The sequence below is a fragment of the Centropristis striata genome, chromosome 7 (genome assembly GCF_030273125.1).
Source record: "Centropristis striata isolate RG_2023a ecotype Rhode Island chromosome 7, C.striata_1.0, whole genome shotgun sequence".
Lineage (NCBI taxonomy): Eukaryota > Metazoa > Chordata > Actinopteri > Perciformes > Serranidae > Centropristis > Centropristis striata.
This window is the reverse complement of record NC_081523.1, coordinates 9,171,272-9,189,968: the sequence shown is the minus strand read 5'-3', so window position 1 is coordinate 9,189,968 and position 18,697 is coordinate 9,171,272. Positions and strand designations below refer to the sequence as shown.

Below are 18,697 nucleotides of genomic sequence, written 5' to 3'. Positions count from 1 at the left end.
ACCGAAAATAGGTGGGAAAAAAATACAAATACTACAAAACGACGTATCTGCTTTCCCAGCTTTAATGGGTTAAAGATAATAAATCAGCTTTTTGTAGGGGGATTCTTATACCATTTTATTTACTTCCTGATTTGTTTTTACTGTGATATTGTCTTAGTATTATACCTGTGAAACTTGTCCTACTGTAAACTCATGACCTGTTTAAGAGCAGCAGAACAGGAACACACAGTCACACAGTGTGCTGTTTTGTTCTGCAGGTATGCCCCCGAGTCACTGACGGAGAGCAAGTTCTCCGTGGCGTCAGATGTCTGGAGCTTTGGAGTCGTGCTTTACGAGCTCTTCACCCACAGCGACAAGAACTCCAGCCCCCCCGCAGTAAGAGAAAACACACACATGCATGTATACATTGGCTTTTTTACACTTATTTTACAAAGCAGTGATTTTAAATTGCGTGTAGAAAACGGTAAGTGAATGACTTTAAAGTTTGTGTATATTTGGTAGAATTTCCCTTTAATTTTCTGTGCACTGATGTTTTAATAGCAAACCCAAAGGAGTATTGACAATCATCTAGAAGTGCCTAATGTTGACAGTTTGTTATAATAAATGACAGACTACAGATTCAAGCACATTTCTTTTTATTTTCCCAGCATACTGTATCATGATTTCTCTTATTTCTGCACCGATAGTTTTTTTTTTTTTGTGGTCCAAATCTGTTGACGAGTTTATAAACTTGGGGTGTTTTCCACTTGGTTCAGTTTTTTTTTCACACCTGAGTCTTTAAAAATGACAAACGGTTTTCCAAACCAAATTCTCAAGTTTTTAAAGACATTAAGAGACACGTACGAAACCTGCAAACTTAACAAATAAGACAACCACAAGCATGGATTTTTGGCTTGAAAATCATACAGGTACGTAAAAAAAAAAAAAAAAAAACATCTGTAGAAACAGCTAACTGTAAACACACAGGTTATGACATCCTTTCCACTGTTCAGTCTTTTTTTTTTTTTTGTGAATGAGTCAAAGCTTTTTTTTGGGTGTTACCTAAGGTAATCACAATGGTCCAGAACAATGTGAAATTACAGATTTCTAAGTCAAACCTGGAGGGAGGACCTTCAAGTTATCTTCCACAGACATGAAAATGCTTCATTTTGAGCCCCGTGTGATGTGCTGAAGAGGCTGACGATAGTTGTTTTTTTTCAGTTACCACCAGTTCTGCAGAAAAGCAGAATAATATATGACGGTAGTTCATAATCAGAGAGCAGCCACTGTATATTTTCTCCCTTTTTGGACCACGTGCCTGCACAAGGAACAGCCCTGCCAGCCTCATGACAACACAAAGAAACATTTTAAATTCTAGGAAACCTTGAATGTGGTTTTCCACGCTACACCTGTCAGTACAGTTGTGACTCCCTCACTGAGGTCATGCTGTAGTTTGTCATGTTGACTCAAAACATTTCTCTGCTCAGGTTGCTCCATATTTTGCTTCATGTTTGTCTGTTTAATTCTTAATATCTGAAAGGATATAATTGAAACCTGTTTTCTCCTGTTCAGGTGTTCATGTCCATGATGGGGAATGACAAGCAGGGACAGCTGATCGTTTATCACCTCATTGAGCTCCTTAAATCAGGCAGCAGGCTGCCTCAGCCTCTGGGCTGTCCTGCAGAGGTACAAAACCAGAGAAACCACTTACACATACATTACACCTCAATACTGTATACGTGTTACTACTTAGAGTTATACAAAGACACAGTTTCCCTGTCAATGCATACTTAATCATGTACAGATCATGGACATTGGACACATGCATACACACATGCAAACACTGTTTTATCTATTTGTTTGTTTAGTTGTTTACCCAAAATGTTGCAGCTCATCATCAAATTTTCATAATGTTTAACCCATTTAAACCTAATTCCGCCTCTGAAAACAACTTCTAAAACCTAAGTATTGTTTCAAAACAGCCTCCCAAAACCTGAGGATTTTCTGAAAAACTACAGTGTCAATTTTATCTAATCGTTTATTTCTCAGTAGACCCTGTAGCAGATAGAGACATTAAATTAAAAAAACATTTAAAAGCTTAAACACTTTGCTTTAACTGTAGAGAATTGTCTTTTTCCTAAAATTCATTAAGATTTCTCTTTAAAAAAATCTTTAATCAACATCATAAAAAATAGGAAGAATTGTCAAATTTCTCAGCCTCTGTAAATAGACATATATAAAAAAAACACCTGAAAATGTAACTGTAAATCTTTAGGTTATTTACATAACCCCGGTTCTCTGAGTAATATGAGTGAGATGTCTCACTATGGGATGCACGCCCCCGCTGCAGACCTCAGAAGCATTAATCTCAATACGCCAATCCTGATTGGCTGGTAAACGTGTCCGTCCGTCCGCCCGCGGTAGTCCCACCTCCTATAAGTACCGCCTGCGGACGGGAACACGTCATTCAAGATAAGCACCTCTTCTCACCCGCCCAAGCAAGAAGGGTTGTCTGGTGAGACATCTCACTCATATTACTCAGAGAACCGGGGTTATGTAAATAACCTAAAGTTCTCTTTCATAATATTTCGTTCGATGTCTCACTATGGGATATGGTTGCTCCCGTATTGCCAGACAAGCTTATCCAGCGTCCACCAACCCTCAGGGAAACCAATCTGTTCCAATCAGGACATCAATACCGCGCTTGCCACGCAAGGAGCGGAGACGTCCAACATATAAAAGCGGACAAAAGTGAGAGGCGAGGACCAACTCGCCGCCGCACAAATGTCCTGAACAGACACTCCCCTGAACAAGGCCCAGGATGTAGCCACGCCCCGAGTCGAGTGCGCTCGCAGACCCACAGGTGGCTGCAAACCCTGACCCGCATAGGCCAAAGCAATCGCCTCCACCACCCAGTGGGACAGGCGCTGCTTCGTAATAGGCTTCCCTCTATGAGGACTAGCCCAGGAGACGAACAGCTGATCGCTCCTCCTGAACCCCCCAGTCCTATCCACATAGGTGCGCACAGCACGGACTGGACATAACGCATGCGACCGCAGCTCACCAGATGAGGCAGCAAAGGCCACAAGGTCAATAGGAGAACATGAGCCCACCACCTTAGGCACAAAAGCCGGGTTGGGCCTCAAGGTCATCCTCACATCCCCCGGGAAGAACTGAGTGCACGACGGGTGCACCGAGAGCGCATGAATGTCACTAACCCGCTTCGCCGAAGCCAGAGCCAGTAACAACACCGCCTTGAGAGACACGTGTTTCAAGTCGGCCCCCTCCAGTGGTTCAAACGGAGGGCCCTTGAGCCCCTCCAAAACCACAGCCAGGTCCCAAGGCGGCACCAGCGGCCTGGACACGGGGAGAAGCCTGCGCGCCCCCTTCATAAAACGGCAAACGAGTGGGTGCTGGCCCACCGTCAGCCTCCCAAACCCCACGTGGCACGCGGCAATAGCCGCCAAGTACACCTTAACCGTGGAGAAAGCCTTCCGATTGTCAATCAGGTCCTGCAAGAATGACAAAATCACCCCCACCGGACACTGAAGAGGAACGTGGCCGTTACTGTGGCACCACTCCTCAAACACCCTCCACTTGCAGTCATACAGAGACCTAGTGGAGGCGGCTCGAGCACTCTGAATAGTGGAAATCACTCGCTGTGAGAGACCCCCAGCTGACAGATTGAGCCACTCAGGGGCCAAGCCCAGAGCGCCAGGCGCTCCGGGTGCGGATGGAAGACCATCCCCCCCCCTTGCGACAGCAGGTCCCTGCGCAGCGGGAGCTGCCAGGGTTGGGTGCACAGCAACCGATATATCTCCGCCAGCCAATGCATCGCAGGCCAATGCGGAGCCACCAGAATCAGCGCGTGGCCGTGCTCCCTCACTCTGGACAGAGTGGGGGGTATCAAGGCCAGGGGAGGGAACGCATAAAGAAGCTCGCGCGGCCAGGCGTGCGCTAACGCGTCTATGCCGAGGGGAGCATCCACGCCGCGCAGAGAGTAAAACAGCGCGCACTGCGCGTTCTCTCGCGACGCGAACAGATCCACCGCGGCCCGACCGTAACGGGACCACAACTGCTCCACAACCTCCGGGTGCAGAGTCCATTCCCCGTACACTGGCGCGCCCCTGGACAACAGGTCCGCGCCCGTGTTCAGGACTCCCGGAACATGCGTCGCTCTCAGAGAGAGGAGACGACCGCAGCTCCACAGGATCAGTCTGCGTGCCAACATGTGCAGCTGACGGGAGCGTAAACCCCCCTGACGGTTGATATACGCCACCGTCGTCGTATTGTCCGTCCTCACCAGGACATGATGACCCATGAGAGACGGAAGAAAATGTTTCAGGGAGAGGAACACCGCTGAAAGCTCCAGAAAATTTATGTGAGACCGCTGGAGGCCCACACTCCAGACGCCCCTCACAGACCGGCCCTCGTGAATCCCGCCCCATCCCGTCAGGCTGGCGTCCGTAGTGACCACCTTCCTGGACAGAACGGAGCCCATGGGTACCCCGCGGGTCAGAAAGGACGGGACTCGCCAGTGGCGCAGCGACCTGGCGCACCCCGGCGTGACCGGCACCATCCGTGCGCCATGACGCACGGGGTCCAGCCCACATGAGGCCACCCACAGCTGGAATTCCCTCATGTGGAGGCGACCGAGACGGACTACGAGAATGGCAGACGCCATCAACCCGAGTAACCGAAGACACAACCTGAATCGAACAGATTTCCTCGGACGAAAAAGCGCGAGACATGTCCTGAAGACCCTCACACGCTCCGCCGAGAGGCGCGCCGTGAAAGACACCGAGTCCAGGGATAATCCCAGAAAGATTATCTCCTGCGCCGGGGACAGCACGCTCTTTTCCGCGTTTATCACGAAACCCAGATCCACCAGGTGTTGCATGAGAATACGCGTGTGCGCTCTGGCCTCCTGCTCCGACTGTGCCAGCAGCAGCCAGTCGTCCAGATATGTGGCCAGGCGAATGCCCTGCCGTCTCAGCGGGGCTATCGCCGCTTCCGTGCACCGCACAAACACCCTCGGGCTTAAAGACAGGCCGAAGGGAAGTACGCGATACTCGTAGCAGATCCCCTGGAAAGCGAACCTCAGATACTTTCTGTGGGGAGGATAGATCGGGATGTGGAAATACGCGTCTTTCAGATCGACAGAAGTGAACCAATCGTTCTGCCGCACAAGGCGCAACAGGGATGCGTGTGTAAGCATCCTGAATTTGTATTTCCTGAGAAATTTGTTCAGAGCACGTAAATCCAGGATAGGGCGAATACCGGTCCCCCCCCGTTTGGGAACCAGAAAATACCTGGAGTAAAAACCGCTCTGACACTGTGCGGGGGGAACGACACAAATTGCTCTTTTGTTTAACAGCGAGAGGATTTCCTCCTGCAAAACACGAGCTGACTCCCCCCGAGCCTGAGAGTGTATTATACCGGCGAAACGCGGAGGAACGGCGGCGAACTGCAGCCTGTAACCCCGCGAAATCGTCCTCAACACCCAAGGCGGAGCCGCGAGTGCGGCCCATCTCTCCCACCTGAGGGAGAGAGTGGTCTCGCACCGCAGCCCCTCCACCACGAGAGGCCCCAGCCGCGGTGCGGTGGCGGCCTCCCGTGGTGGAACAGTGGCACGGCACCCGGACGGCACAGTGGACGGCCGTCCGGGTGGGCAGCGCGGCGGCCCCGCCGCCCCCGCCTCGGCTTTTACCCGAGGGGGAACAGCGAGCGTTGCCACCGCGCTGCTCATTGTGATTCTTTTGGCTTTTATTAGCTGCGCCCTCGGCACTCGGCCTGGATGCGGCAGCGGGACACATTTTATTTTCTTTGAGAAAATGTGTGTGTGTGTGCGTGCTTGTGGACGTAAGACAGGGGCAACCGCTGAACTCTCCGCCGTCAAACGTCCATCTCTCCCGGCTCGCTCTGGCGCAGGCCGTGGCAGCTGGGAGGCGGGGGCGTGGGGGGCCCCCGGGCACACGCTGAAAAGCCGAACAGGTGGGGCTGGAGAACGGGGAACGTCCAGCTGCATCACCGGTGGAGAGAGGGGCGGTCAGGCCGCTCTCTTCTTTTTCCTGGCCTGGCCGGTAGCTTGCGCGGGCGGGGCCGGCGGAGCCGCGGCCGGGACCGAGGGTTTTCTGGGCCAGCTGGGCCGACCTGGCTGGGAAGGCGGCGCAGGCTGGGGTCTTGGCTGCTTAGGCACTTTAAACCGTGAAACCTGGGAAGCAGCCTGTGTGAAGGTTTTACGCTGCGCAGGTGGAGAGGGCGCAGGGGGCTTACGGGGGAGGCAGAGCTGGAGAGCCTCATCCTCCTTCTTTTTGGCTTCACACCGCCGTTGCATTGAAGCCAACGCGGAGCCAAAAATCCCCTCCGGGACAATGGGCATGTCCAGGACGTCGTCCTTCTCCCTGTCCGACAGGTTGGCGAGGTTGAGCCACCGCGCCCGTTCCTGCAGGACCATGGTCCCCATCGCTTTCCCCGTGGCCTGGACCGCGCAGCGTTGGACACGGAGACACAGGTCGGTAATGACCGGGATCTCCTCCCACGCAGACGGGTCCTGAGTTTGCACAAAATCCTCACACAACTCAGCCTGGTAGGCCGTGAGCAGGGAGAGGACATTGAGCGCTCTGGCCGAAAGCGCAGCTGCCTTGTAGGCCTTTTCAGTCAGGGCTGACTGAAAACGGTCCGACTTAGACGGCAGGCTGGGGCTCCGGGAGGACACCGCTGACAGCCGCGGGTGAAGGTGCGCCGCGACGAGTGGCTCCATCGGAGGCATACGGAGCAGGCCCAGGCTCTCCATCGCTTCACAGTCGAGGGACGAGGCACCGGGGACCGGGCTCCTGCTGCTGTAGGGGCGGTCTTTCCACGAGCGCGCCACCTCATCCAGCAGTTCTGGGAAGACGGGGAGAAGTTGCCTTGTCGCGCTCCTGGCCAGGGGCAATTTCTTCCCCTCGTAGCGGGACCTGGTGGTCTCAGCTACGACAGCAGGCCAGGGGATAGCCAGCCGGGCTGCAGCGCGTTTGCACACGTCGAGCATGTCCGAGCTGGGGAGGGGAGAGGCTGGTAAGCTACTCTCATCTCCATCCCGAAAGGCAACGGAGACCGCGGGCTTTGCAGCCCCGGCCGGAGTGATGAAGACGTCGTCCTCTTCTTCATCCTCTGATATGAGGAGTTCAGAGGCGCAGTCATCATCGTCCCCATAGTCCAATTCCAGGACGTCTTCCTCCTGCGTGGAGACCGTGGCGAGGTCAGCCTGGGAGCCCCAGCTGGCACAAGCCTCCGGTACCGCCACCGCAGCGACCCCCGTCTCCTCTCCGTCTCCGGCGGCGCCGTCGGATGGGAGATAGGGGTCGAAGCCAGACAAGCTAGCCTGGCGGGCTAGCCGTCGGCGGAGACTCTTGACCGTGAACACCGCGCAGTGTTGACACGAGCCGGGGACGTCGATAGCTAGCCGGGCGTGTTCCAGCCCTAGGCAGCCCGAGCAGACCTGGTGTGGATCCCTGCTCGCAATCTTGTTCCCACAGCGGCACGAGCGGGCCGCTGAGTCTCCGTGCCCTCTGGTGTGAGGGGTATTCACCTCCATTCCGTGCGAGCTGGTGTGCAGGCAGGGAATCGAGGACGGTTAGCTGGTGTGCTAACGCTAATTGCACCGAGGGACCGGCTGGTGTGCCGACACTCGGTACTCGAGCTGCCTGGTGTGGCGCCGAGGACAGTGCTGACCAAACCGTGGTGGGGCTAGGAAGCACTGAAATCGATCTGGTATGATCGACGAAGCAATAAAATGTCCAAAAAACTAGCTAGCGCCCGGCGACAGAAGCTAAATAAGATCCGTCTACAGACAGTTAAGCTAGCCAGCCTTGGACGCAAGATATGCTCCGGGTGAGAAGAGGTGTTTGAATGACGTGTTCCCGTCCGCAGGCGGTACTTATAGGAGGTGGGACTACCGCGGGCGGACGGACGGACACGTTTACCAGCCAATCAGGATTGGCGTATTGAGATTAATGCTTCTGAGGTCTGCAGCGGGGGCGTGCATCCCATAGTGAGACATCGAACGAAATATTATGAAAGAGAACATTGCCTTGTCTTAAAAAGCATTTTTTTAAACATGCAAAATGTTGTATCTGATCTAAATGTGTTAAAGTTTTATCTGTTCTTGAGGCTGATTAGTAGCTGAATGGTTATAGCACCAAATAACTGCAATATTCATGACCAGGGGACATTTGTTTTATGTCACTTTCTCTCTCACCCTGTCTGTCTGTCTGTCACTTAAATTGCAAAGAAAAAACAACCACAAAAAAATCTGTTACCTGTGAATGATTTTGTTGTTTTGCCCCCATCTCAGGAATTCCTCCACGAATGATTCACTTTCTTCCTGTTGTTTCTCTCAGATACACGAGATCATGGAGGAGTGCTGGGACAACGACCCCGGTTTGCGTCCGTCTTTCAAGGAGCTCGCTCTGCGCATCGACCTGTTCAGGGACAGTAAGGAGTTTTAGACAGGAAAAATCACCCAAAGTGCCCTGCTCCTCTTCAGCCGAGTCGCTCTTAACATTGTTGTGGCAAAGGGACAAAACGAGGTCCTTCTCCTGCTGAGCGCCAGCGTGTGGCTGATTCAGCTTGTGACTGGAAGAGTGCTGGTTCGAAACTCGGACCAGCTCAAAAACTACTGCCAAGGTGCCTTTTAAAGCAAGGCACTCAACCCCCATGTTTCAAAAGTGGAGCGGCTCAGTGGCGAGCAGCGAGATGAGAAATGGAGGCTCGGATGCCAAGAACTGTTGAAGGTGATGATGTTTCAGTCAAACATTCTGGATAAAGTTTTAAAAGAAGAGTTTGTGGAGACTGTGAGTAGACTATTGCCAGGCCTAAAGCTAGAGATGCTTGTGTCAAACAAGTTGTGTGTATGTGTGTATATGTGTATGTGTGTATGTGTGTCTGTGTGTCTGTGTGTTTGTGTGTGTGTGTGTGTGTCTGTGTGTGTGTGTGTGTGTGTGTAAGGCTGTTTTCACACCACATCAAGCAGTGTGTCAAAAACTCTAGTAATTGCATTTATTTTAATGGTTGTAGTTCATTTGGTTGTGTAGCGGCCTGCAGTGGAAAAGTTGAAACAACTTTTTGAGAAGCGCATTGCTGCAATGGGATGCCAGAGGACAACAACTTAATTACAGGAAAGTTTTTTAAAAATCGAGGTTAAAAATCAGATCATAAGCACTTACCCCGACTTGCCCAGGAAGTACATAAAGGAGTTACTACAGGTGCATCTCAAAAAAATAGAATATCATGGGAAAAAGTTCAATATTTTTTGTCAGTTATTTCAGAAAGTGAAACTCGTATATTATATAGATTCATTACACATAGAGTGAAATATTTCAAGCCTGTTTTTCTAGCAATTTTGATGATTCTGGCTTAGAGATAATGAAAACACAAAACTCAGTGTCTCAGAAAATTAGAATATTACATAAGGTCAATTATAAAAGGATATTTTAAACACAAATGTCAGGCTTCTGAAAAGTATCTTCATTTCTATACATCAATACTTGGTTGGTCTCCTTTTGCATGAATTACTGCATTAATTCTTGGTGGCATGGAGGAGATCAGCCTACAGCACCATGTTGCTTTTATAGCAGCCTTCAGGTCATCTGGTGTCTCTCACCTTCCTCTTGACAACAGCCCATAGACTCCTATGGGGATCAGGTCAGCCCAGTTTGCTGGCCAGTCCAGCCCAGTAACACCATGGTCATTGAAGCAGCTTTTGGTACCCTTTGCCAGTGTGGGCAGGTGCCAAGTCTGCTGGAAAATGAAAGCAGCATCTCCAAAGAGCTTGTGGAAGCATGAAGACTCTAAAATGTCCTGCTAGATGGCTGCTATGTTGACTGTGGACTTCAGAAAACACAGTGGACCAACAGCAGCAGAGGACATGGACCCAAACCACCACTGACCCAGGACTCACATAGTGAACATCTTCACAATATCTAATTTTCTGAGACACTGAGTTTTGTGTTTTCATGATCTCTAAGCCAGAATCATCAAAATTACAAGAAAACCAGGCTTGAAATATTTCACTCCACATGTAATGAATCTAATCTTCATGATATTCAAATTTTTTGAGATGTACCTGTACATGAGTGCTCGTTGGTGCAGTTCTGCTGGGAGTATTGGTAGCGTGATTCCTGCAACAAGATCTTGCACAACATACAATGTGTCTTTTCACGTCTCGCTGCTGTGACCTGAAGCTGCCTTTAATGTTGACGAGTCAAGATCGTGAAAAAAAAAAGTCTACATTTGGGGAGTTAAGTTCACAACAGGACATCAATTCATCACGTGATTTGGTCTGGATGCAGCCTAAGTGTGTGTGTCTCTGTGAGAGAGTGTGTGTGTGTATGTGTGTGTTGTGTCTATTCAAACAGCTAGCAGGGCTAGCTATCGCAATCCCCCCCCCCCCCCCCCCCCCCCCCCCCCCCCCACCTGAAGAGAAATGGTCTAATAAAGCTGAGTGTTTTCTATGTATGTGTGTATATACCTACAATATATTTGTGTACATATGTTCAGAAAAATTTTATAATTTTATAAAAATGAGAATATAGTAAATACTATATTTGAACTGCCAGCAAGATGTCAGTATAAATGAAGTACATACAAAGGTGATTTTGAAATCTGTCATTGTGTTATGTTTTCATTGTGAGAGGTGGTGTGAAAATTAAAGAACAGTTTATTAAATTTCCCTCTGCTAAGCAAATTATTTTTTCTGTTTTTCTACTTTGACCATCATTTTCACAGTATGAATTAACATGCAGCACATATTGTTACCCCAAAGCAGCAGCTGTCTTGGGTCTTGGGCATCACTCTGCTACTTAAATGTATATTCTTTGTTTTCTGACTTTTAATTAATCTTCAATTAATCAGAAAAAGCTAAACTGATTGAAATTAAAAACTATTAAGTCTGGGGGGGGGGGGGGGGTTTCGCCTAACTCATTTTTTACACTGTGTGTAAATTATGTAACTTAAGAGAAATAAATGACTTAGGCAATTTTTTGAACATGCCTTTGTGACTTAAGCAAGATATGGTAACACTTTATTTTGAAGGTGTCTACATAAGAGTCACACAAGGCTGCCAGAAACATGACATGACAAGTATCATGAACATTAATGTTACTTCAAAGTGTCATTAATGTTCATGACACATCCCATGTCATGTTTATGACACCCTCATGTCACTCTTATGTAGACACCTTCAAAATAAAGTGTCACCGATATTAGTGTCAACAATAAAACACTGATAAACTAAACTGATAACTAAACAATCTCCCTCTAGCTCTTCTTTGCTGGGTTCTTATCTGATGCCTATGAATATATATATATATATATGTGTGTGTGTGTGTGTGTGTGTGTGTGTAATCTATATAATAAATCAAAAATACATTTATTAAATTTTCCTTTTTTTATTCTGTTTTTTCCCCTCATAGTTTAAAAGGGACAGCACAATATCTTTAAAAAGGGACATTTTTACAAAATTAATAATTCGCTTTTGTAAGAAACATTATAAGCCAGCTACACAATCAGACATTTAGTAACATCATCTAACTGCTGGTAAAAAAAAAAAAAATTATAGCAATGTGTAATAGAGAGACAAAGAGACTTTATTTTGAAATGTGCGGATGTGATGTAGGACTTGTCATGGTGCACGTCTGGTTCAATGATTATGGTAAACAGCTCACAGCTGGCTGAACGAGGCTTAACGAGCGCATGCAGGGATGTTTGATGAACGTGAACAAAAGGTAAAATTATATTTTTTAGAAATTCAAGCAAACGACCGCCTTTATCTGTCGTTTTTAATGGGTTTGCCGTTACCTTAAACCTTTGAATAAAAGCGCACTGTGACTTTAAAGTCAGCTGTTCTTGACTTCACCGCAGAACTGAAGCAATCATGTTTGCAGCAGCAGCAGTTATGTTGAGGACGCCAGGAGTGGGATCGTAGCGAAGGAAAACGTGAGTTTGAGCTTGTAATTTGTCTTTTTTTGCTTTTCAATTTGTTGATTAAGCTAAAACGTTATCATGTGTGTGTGTTAGGTTGCTAGTTTTAATTTGAAGGAACCTTTTGTGCGTTTAAAAGCCTCAACACAGTGTCCAAAAACACAGAACCATCTTCTAAATTATGTATTTTTGTAGGCTAGGTGTTGAGGCTTTACTTAATGGTGCTGTTGTATTTGACTGTTTGTAGTATTTTATACCATTTATTTATTTTTGTTTAAAGGAGCAAACGCTTGAGAAAACTCGACAAAAAAATAATATTGCTGAACTTGAGTTTGTATTGAATGTCCACTGTAATTTAAACATCCTGAGATACTTTTATTTGCATAACTTAATTTTAATATAGGCCTACTTTATGATTTAATGGAAATACTGCACTTTTTACTGCTACATTTAGCCTGACACGAGTTATTTACTTATGTGTTGTTTGCAAGGTATGAGGGCAATTAATTGCAGAACCAGACCAGTTCTTCTACTTTTGATACTTTGAGTTATGCAACTGATATTACTTCTGAATAATTTTAAATACATGCATTTGCACTTATAAGTTATATGGCGTCTTCCAACACAGCATTCCAGTCTCACAAAAGGCTGCAGACTTTAAATCTTAAAATAAACCAGATCCAGTGTTTTTAACCTGTTTCACAGTTTCTTACAGCTGCTAGTTCATGTATCTATGTGTATTTATTTTGCATACTCATTTCCATGAGCCCGGTCTACCCTTTAGCTTTATCAGCTTGTTGCATGAAAACTATTGAGTACAGGCAGGAGAGCGGCCTGCAGAGAGCCAGTGAGGATGAAGTCCAGGGGGCCTCCTGACGGGGGCTACGGCTGGGTGGTGGTCACCTCAGCCTTCTTCATCATGGGCCTCACTGCTGCAGTCCTCAAGAACTTTGGCCTCTTCTTCCTGGACATCCAGAGTCACTTTGGAGTCCTGACCAGCACCACCTCGTGGGTCACCTCCACTACCATCGCCATGTTTCACCTTGGAGGTAAGAACATTGTTTCCAGTCTGAAGTTCTTAGTTGTTTAACTGTTTGGGTTTTTTTTATAGTGTTGTTTTTATTCTCTCCTCAGCTCCAGTGGCCAGTGCTCTGACCTTACAGTTTTCTCAGAGAGTGGTCATCATAGTCGGAGGTCTGCTGTCTGCTGCGGGGATGATGCTGGCGTCTCTGGACCTCAGTCTGCCCTGGCTCTACCTCACGCTGGGCATCCTGCAAGGTAACACTCCCAGGGAGCATTTCTGCTGTTTCCACTTACTGATTTTGACCCGTTTTGCCGGTTCTGCACACATTAACCCATTAAGGCCTAAAACGCCTGTAAAACCTATGGCTGATTTTAAAATAAGCCCCTAAAACCTGAAGTTTTTCTGTAAATTCAACAGAAGTGTCAACGCTTCTACTAAATAATAGATTTTTCAGCCTCTGTAGCAGATTAAAAAAGTATTTGAGAGCTTATACAAATACTACAAAACGACGCATCCGCTTTCCAGGCTTCAATGGGTTAATGACTATTTTTGACTATTTATGACTATTTATTACCATCCATTCATCTACCTGCACTGCTGCTTTACTGTGCATTCTTTACTGTATATACTTCTATAACATATTCATTCACTGTATATATCCTATAGCATATTCAATTCATACCTGCACTATATTTATACACTGTATTCATATGTAAATACCTTGCACTTTATTACTCTGCACTTCTGGTTAGATGCTAAACTACAATTCGTTGTCCTAGTACTTATACTCTGTTCAATGACAATAAAGTTTAATCTAATCTAATCTAATTTAGTGTGAGGGGGGGAAAAGGCCAAATTAGATATCCACTCTCTTCAGACACCTGTTGGGTAATTTGATCATGGTGTTTTAATAATTAATGGAAGTGGTATACAACCTCGGGCTCAGGGTCAGAGGTCACCAGCTGATACATGGGATCCGAAAGAGAGACATTCTCTGGCTTTTATGTGATCTTTGTTTGTGTTGTTTTTTTGTTTTTTTTTAAATAATTTAACCCTAGAGAGTACCTTCTCTCCTAGCACCACACGACAATTCTACTCCTTAAAAAAATGTCTCTAGCGCTTATTGCAGCACTTATTGCTCTTATTGCACTATACCTTTATTGTTTCCCTTTTTTTCTGTAAGTCACTTTGGATAAAATCGTCTGCTAAATGACTAAATGTAAATGTAAACCGTTACCTTTTGAAAATGTCATTAACAGTTCCCCTCGCCAAATGGTACCAATGATTAAGATCAAATTTATAAGATACATTTGACTATTTATCTCCTTTTTTAGTTCAAAATAATTTGTTGGGAATAAAGTATTAACACTGATGGTTTGAAGAGACACTATATTTTTAGATATATTTCTAAACCCTGTACTTTCCATGTGTTGTCTCCAGAGATCATCATGTAGCGAGGCTTAGGGAGGGGTTTTGTTACTGTAGCTCCACCACCGATCAATACTGAACAAACTCTGGCTCCAAATAAATGGCACCACCACAAGATGGTGGAGCCTGTATTCAGGATATTGTGGGAAGAACTGGAGTTTTGTTGTCCACCTTGTTCACTGGAAAATTGTGTTGCCTATTTTAGGATTAATGCTGACAGTTTAAAGACTAAAGGATGAGTAATTTAATTGAGAAAACAATTGTGTGGTTAGTTTTCTTCAATTTCTTGTTCATTTTAATGCCTGGTACATTTGTTTGGACAAATATAATAACAAAAATAGCTCATACTTTTAATTTAAAAGCTGATATCTAGCCATTCTGTGGGTTTGACTCATTGTGGAGAAACAAAGACTGAATTGAGATGAAAAGAGAGAATTTTTTCTTATTTGACAAAACAATTCTTGATTTAATTGCATTTTGTGGACCCAAAATGCAGTTACACAGTTTAATCGCAATATATTGTATCGCAATACTCACCATATCACAAAATGCTTAAAATCGCAATAGTATCGTATCGTGACTTAGATATCGGGTTAAAATCGTATCGTGGGGCCTCTGCTGATTCACACCTCCTATTAAAGTCTTTATCATCTGTTTTCAGGAGTTGGCATCTCCTTCTCGTGGATCCCTGCCAACAGCATGGTGAGTCACTACTTCGTACGGTGGCGTCCAATCGCCTACGCCATCGCCAGCTCCGGGGAGAGCGTCTTCGCCGTCTTGTTCAGCCCGTTGTTCCAGTGGCTGATCGAGACGTACAGCTGGCAGGGCGCCCTGCTCATCATCGGAGGCCTCCAGCTCAACCTGTGTGTCTGTGGCGCTCTCATGAGACCCCTGGAGGTCCAGAGTCCGACACAGGAAATCAAAGAGGATCTAGACATCGATGCTGCTGTTCTCCCACCAAAGAGAAAGGTTCTCTTCCAGTTCTCCCTGATGAGAAAACCTGAACTCCTCCTCTACTTCCTGTTTGCGGTCTTGGCAGCAGCAGGGTTCTTCATCCCGCCTCTCTTCCTCGTGCCCTTCGCACACAGTTCGGGCATGGATAAGTACTGGCCCGCCTCCATCCTCTCCATCCTGGCCTCGGCAGACCTGGTAGGGCGGCTGCTCTGCGGCTGGCTGGCCAACATGAGGCTGGTGAGGAACCTGCAGCTGCTCACCATGGTGGTCACTCTGCTCGGGGTGGTGCTGCTGCTGCTGCCCGTCAGCCACAACTACTGGGCCATCCTGGTGTTCGCCTCGCTCTACGGCTTCCTGTTCGGCTGCGCCGTGGCCATTCACGTCACCGCCATCGTGGACATCGTAGGCCTGGAGGGCTTCGACAGCGGGCTGGGCCTCTTCATGCTTTTCAGGAGCGTCGGCGGCTTCATGGGTCCCCCAGCTGCAGGTGAGCCGTCTTTGTTTACGTAGCAGACTGAACATGCAGGACACAAACACAGAAGCCTGCCAGTGCTCACGTTAAGCTGCTCAACTACAGTCATGGAAACATTATTAGACCCTTGTTCTCTTCAATTTCTTGTTCATTTTAATGCCTGGTACAACTAAAGGTACATTTGTTTGGACAAATATAATAACAACAAAAATAGCTCATAAGAGTTTAATTGAAGAGCTGATATCTAGACATTTTCCTTGGTTTTCTTGATATTAACCAAAATCATCAAGAAAATCCTGCAGGCCAGAATAGGTTTCAATAAACAAGTAATAAATTAAGTCATTTTTATTAGATATTTTTGATCAGAACAACTTGACACACAGTGCTGAGTTGCACCTCAAGTTAATCTTCAGGTTCACAGCTTCCACATGATGTTCACCACTTCTATGTGGCATGTATTGTTGACCTGCTATCTCCCCCTAAACAACCACTTCCTACAACCACCAATTCTAAAAAGAAAAAGGACCTTGAACACTAAGTGGTTACGAGATGGAAAAAAAACACCTTTTTTTAATATCTGAATCTCTGCAACACTGCAGATATTTGAGTTGTTCCTGTAACCCGTAGGAGCATATAATATATTATGCTTGTACCAGTTTTTACACCGATTCTTCACACCGTGGTCATCTGTTTCTTCTTCTTCTGCTGTGTTTGTTGTGCAGGCTGGCTGGTGGACCAGACACACGACCACGGCGCTGCCTTCTACCTCTCGGGCCTCTGCCTCATCTCATCAGCTGTGTTTGTCGTCGTGGTCGATCATCTCGTCCAGAAGAGAAAATCAGTGGAGGCTGAAGTTCATCAGAAGATCTTCCAGGACGAGTCAGAGCCAGGAAAACTCCAATAAGACTTTTTATTATTTTTTTATTCAGATTTTATTGATCTTTTACCAGATTATAAGCCTGGGTTGACAGAAAATCATTCAGTGTTTGTTAGGTGGTTTGAACTAGTTTTTATGATGATGTTATATTCATTTTAATGCAATTATTAGACCATTTTTTTCAGTTATGGTTTTCTATGTCTGCGTGACAGAATTTGTAAAAAATACCTAGAAGGTGTTTTAACCTGTATAAAATACTGTGTTTTACTTGGCAGACATTTACCAAAGAAACTCTGGTGTCCATTGATTAAATGTTTATATTCCATCATGTGAAATATAACATTAAACATTTCCCTTTTTTTTTTTTGTTCGGGGGAAGGCTTTTAAATGCTTCTTTCTCGACTCATTAGCCGTCAAGCTCTGAACAGACGCTAGATCAAATCCTGCTTCCTCCATTTATTGATTTTCTCTTTTTAACCCAGAGAGAGACTTGAGCCTGTAATTCCTGCAGATACATCTCAGTCAATAAAGCCACAACACTCTGAAGGATATCTTAATGTTCTGCAGACGGACACTCCCAACGACAAACAGAAATGGGATCCTGTACAAGCCAATCAGTCTGCAGGATCCCAGTGTTGCTTTTTGCACTGGAGGACCACAGCGCCTAAACAATCATGTTTGGCTTCTAGCCAGAATGAGTTAAAACTCTGTCCATAAATGACACGCGTGCAGCAGGTTTTTCACTTCTGACACTGATCGTCACAGTGGTTCTGTGTAAAAACAAACAGCAGAGAACCTTTTGATATTCTATAGTTTACTGTCAATAAATCCCACGAAAAAACGAAACTCTCAATACTGTCCCACCTTCCTGCTCTCTGTTACTGTTACTCAATCAGGTTTACAGGTGTGTAGTTTGGATCAAAATAAGTGCTGAGTTCAAAGAGGAGTGTGGTCCGAGCAGCGGCCCAGGAAAGGGGGGTGCAGTTTAACATTTCGGCTGTGGTGATCCCATCTCAAGATAGTCTCTCATAGCTGGGGACTATTTTCATGCCCAGATTTGATGTATGGTCATGGAAAAAATGATTAGACCACCTTTGTTTTCTCTAATTTATTGTTCATTTTAATGCCTGGTACAACTAAAGGTACATTTGTTTGGACAAATATAATGAAAAACAACAAAAATAGCTCATAAGAGTTTAATTTAAGAGCTGATATCTAGCCATTTTCTATGGTTTTCTTGGCAATAACCAAAATCATTAACAAGAAAACGACTAGATATCAGCTGTTAGATTAAACTCTTATGAGCGATTTGTCCAAACAAATGTAGCTTTAGTTGTACCAGGCATTAAAATGAACAAGAAATTGAAGAAAACAATGGTTTATTATTTTTTTTCCATGACTGTAGATACAGCTGCAGGACTGTTTATGGGATCGATTCAATATAAACTTTATATTTAGCATGTCACATGCCTGTCACCTAGCGCAGCAGTGTGGCTCATTGATGTGTCTCATTTTGGAAAATGGTGGAGCTGAAGGGTACAGAGGACTTGTTGTATAATGTCTGTTTTGGTCTTTTCATGGGATTTGTTGACTAAACGTATAGATTTTCACACATCTTATCCTTAATCTGTTATAGATACTGTACAGAATTGTTCAAGCAAAATAATCTTTTTGTCCTTGCAGTTCTTCTTTGTGGAGCTTTCATGTTTCCTCTCTTGTTTTCTCCCACAGTCCAAACACATGCAGCTTAGGTTAAATAGGTGACTCTAAATTGCCCGTAGGAGTGAATGAGATTATATCCTCTGTGTCTGCCCTGCGACAGTCTGGTGACCTGTCCAGGATGTACCCCACCTCTCGAAATATGGCATATGTTTGGATAGAAATCTTGTGAGAAAGCAGAAATATCTTAATTGTTACTTTCCTTGAAGCTATAGGATTCCTGTGTGTGTCTGTGTGTGTGTGTGCGATCAGCAATGTAAACCACTTGTCAGGAGCAGTG

General features: G+C 45.9%; 2 protein-coding genes across 5 annotated transcripts in view; both read left to right on the top strand.

Moving 5' to 3' along the window:
• Positions 1-9,731, top strand: part of jak2b (Janus kinase 2b) — a 34,090-nt gene extending 24,359 nt beyond the window's left edge. For both annotated transcript variants that reach the window (XM_059336997.1, XM_059336996.1), the window contains exons 22-24: positions 258-375; positions 1,552-1,665; positions 8,364-9,731. In XM_059336997.1, coding sequence (XP_059192980.1) covers positions 258-375; positions 1,552-1,665; positions 8,364-8,471 — 340 coding nt within the window. In that variant the 3' untranslated portion in view covers positions 8,472-9,731. The remainder of the gene's footprint in view (positions 1-257; positions 376-1,551; positions 1,666-8,363) is intronic.
• Positions 9,732-11,693: 1,962 nt separating this feature from the next.
• On the top strand, positions 11,694-17,244 carry zgc:114041 (uncharacterized protein LOC574425 homolog). Of its 3 annotated transcripts, none has more exons than XM_059336281.1 (6): positions 11,694-11,747; positions 11,884-11,958; positions 12,760-12,992; positions 13,078-13,221; positions 15,057-15,836; positions 16,544-17,244. In XM_059336281.1, exons 3-6 carry the CDS (start codon positions 12,797-12,799, stop codon positions 16,723-16,725), a joined length of 1,302 nt encoding a protein of 433 aa, XP_059192264.1. In that variant the 5' UTR covers positions 11,694-11,747; positions 11,884-11,958; positions 12,760-12,796; the 3' UTR covers positions 16,726-17,244. The 3 variants fall into 3 exon arrangements, with proteins under 3 accessions (XP_059192264.1, XP_059192266.1, XP_059192265.1); XM_059336282.1 differs by having other exon boundaries at positions 11,724-11,747; positions 12,765-12,992; XM_059336283.1 differs by having other exon boundaries at positions 11,711-11,958; positions 12,765-12,992.
• Positions 17,245-18,697: the final 1,453 nt, after the last annotated feature.

Excerpts from the sequence above, each read along its gene's own strand:
- zgc:114041 (XM_059336281.1), top strand. The coding sequence starts at position 12,797 with ATGAAGTCCAGGGGGCCTCCTGACGGGGGCTACGGCTGGGTGGTGGTC. Across the intron at positions 13,222-15,056 it reads CACGCTGGGCATCCTGCAAG|GAGTTGGCATCTCCTTCTCG; the intron begins GTAACACTCCCA and ends ATCTGTTTTCAG. Across the intron at positions 15,837-16,543 it reads CATGGGTCCCCCAGCTGCAG|GCTGGCTGGTGGACCAGACA; the intron begins GTGAGCCGTCTT and ends TTTGTTGTGCAG.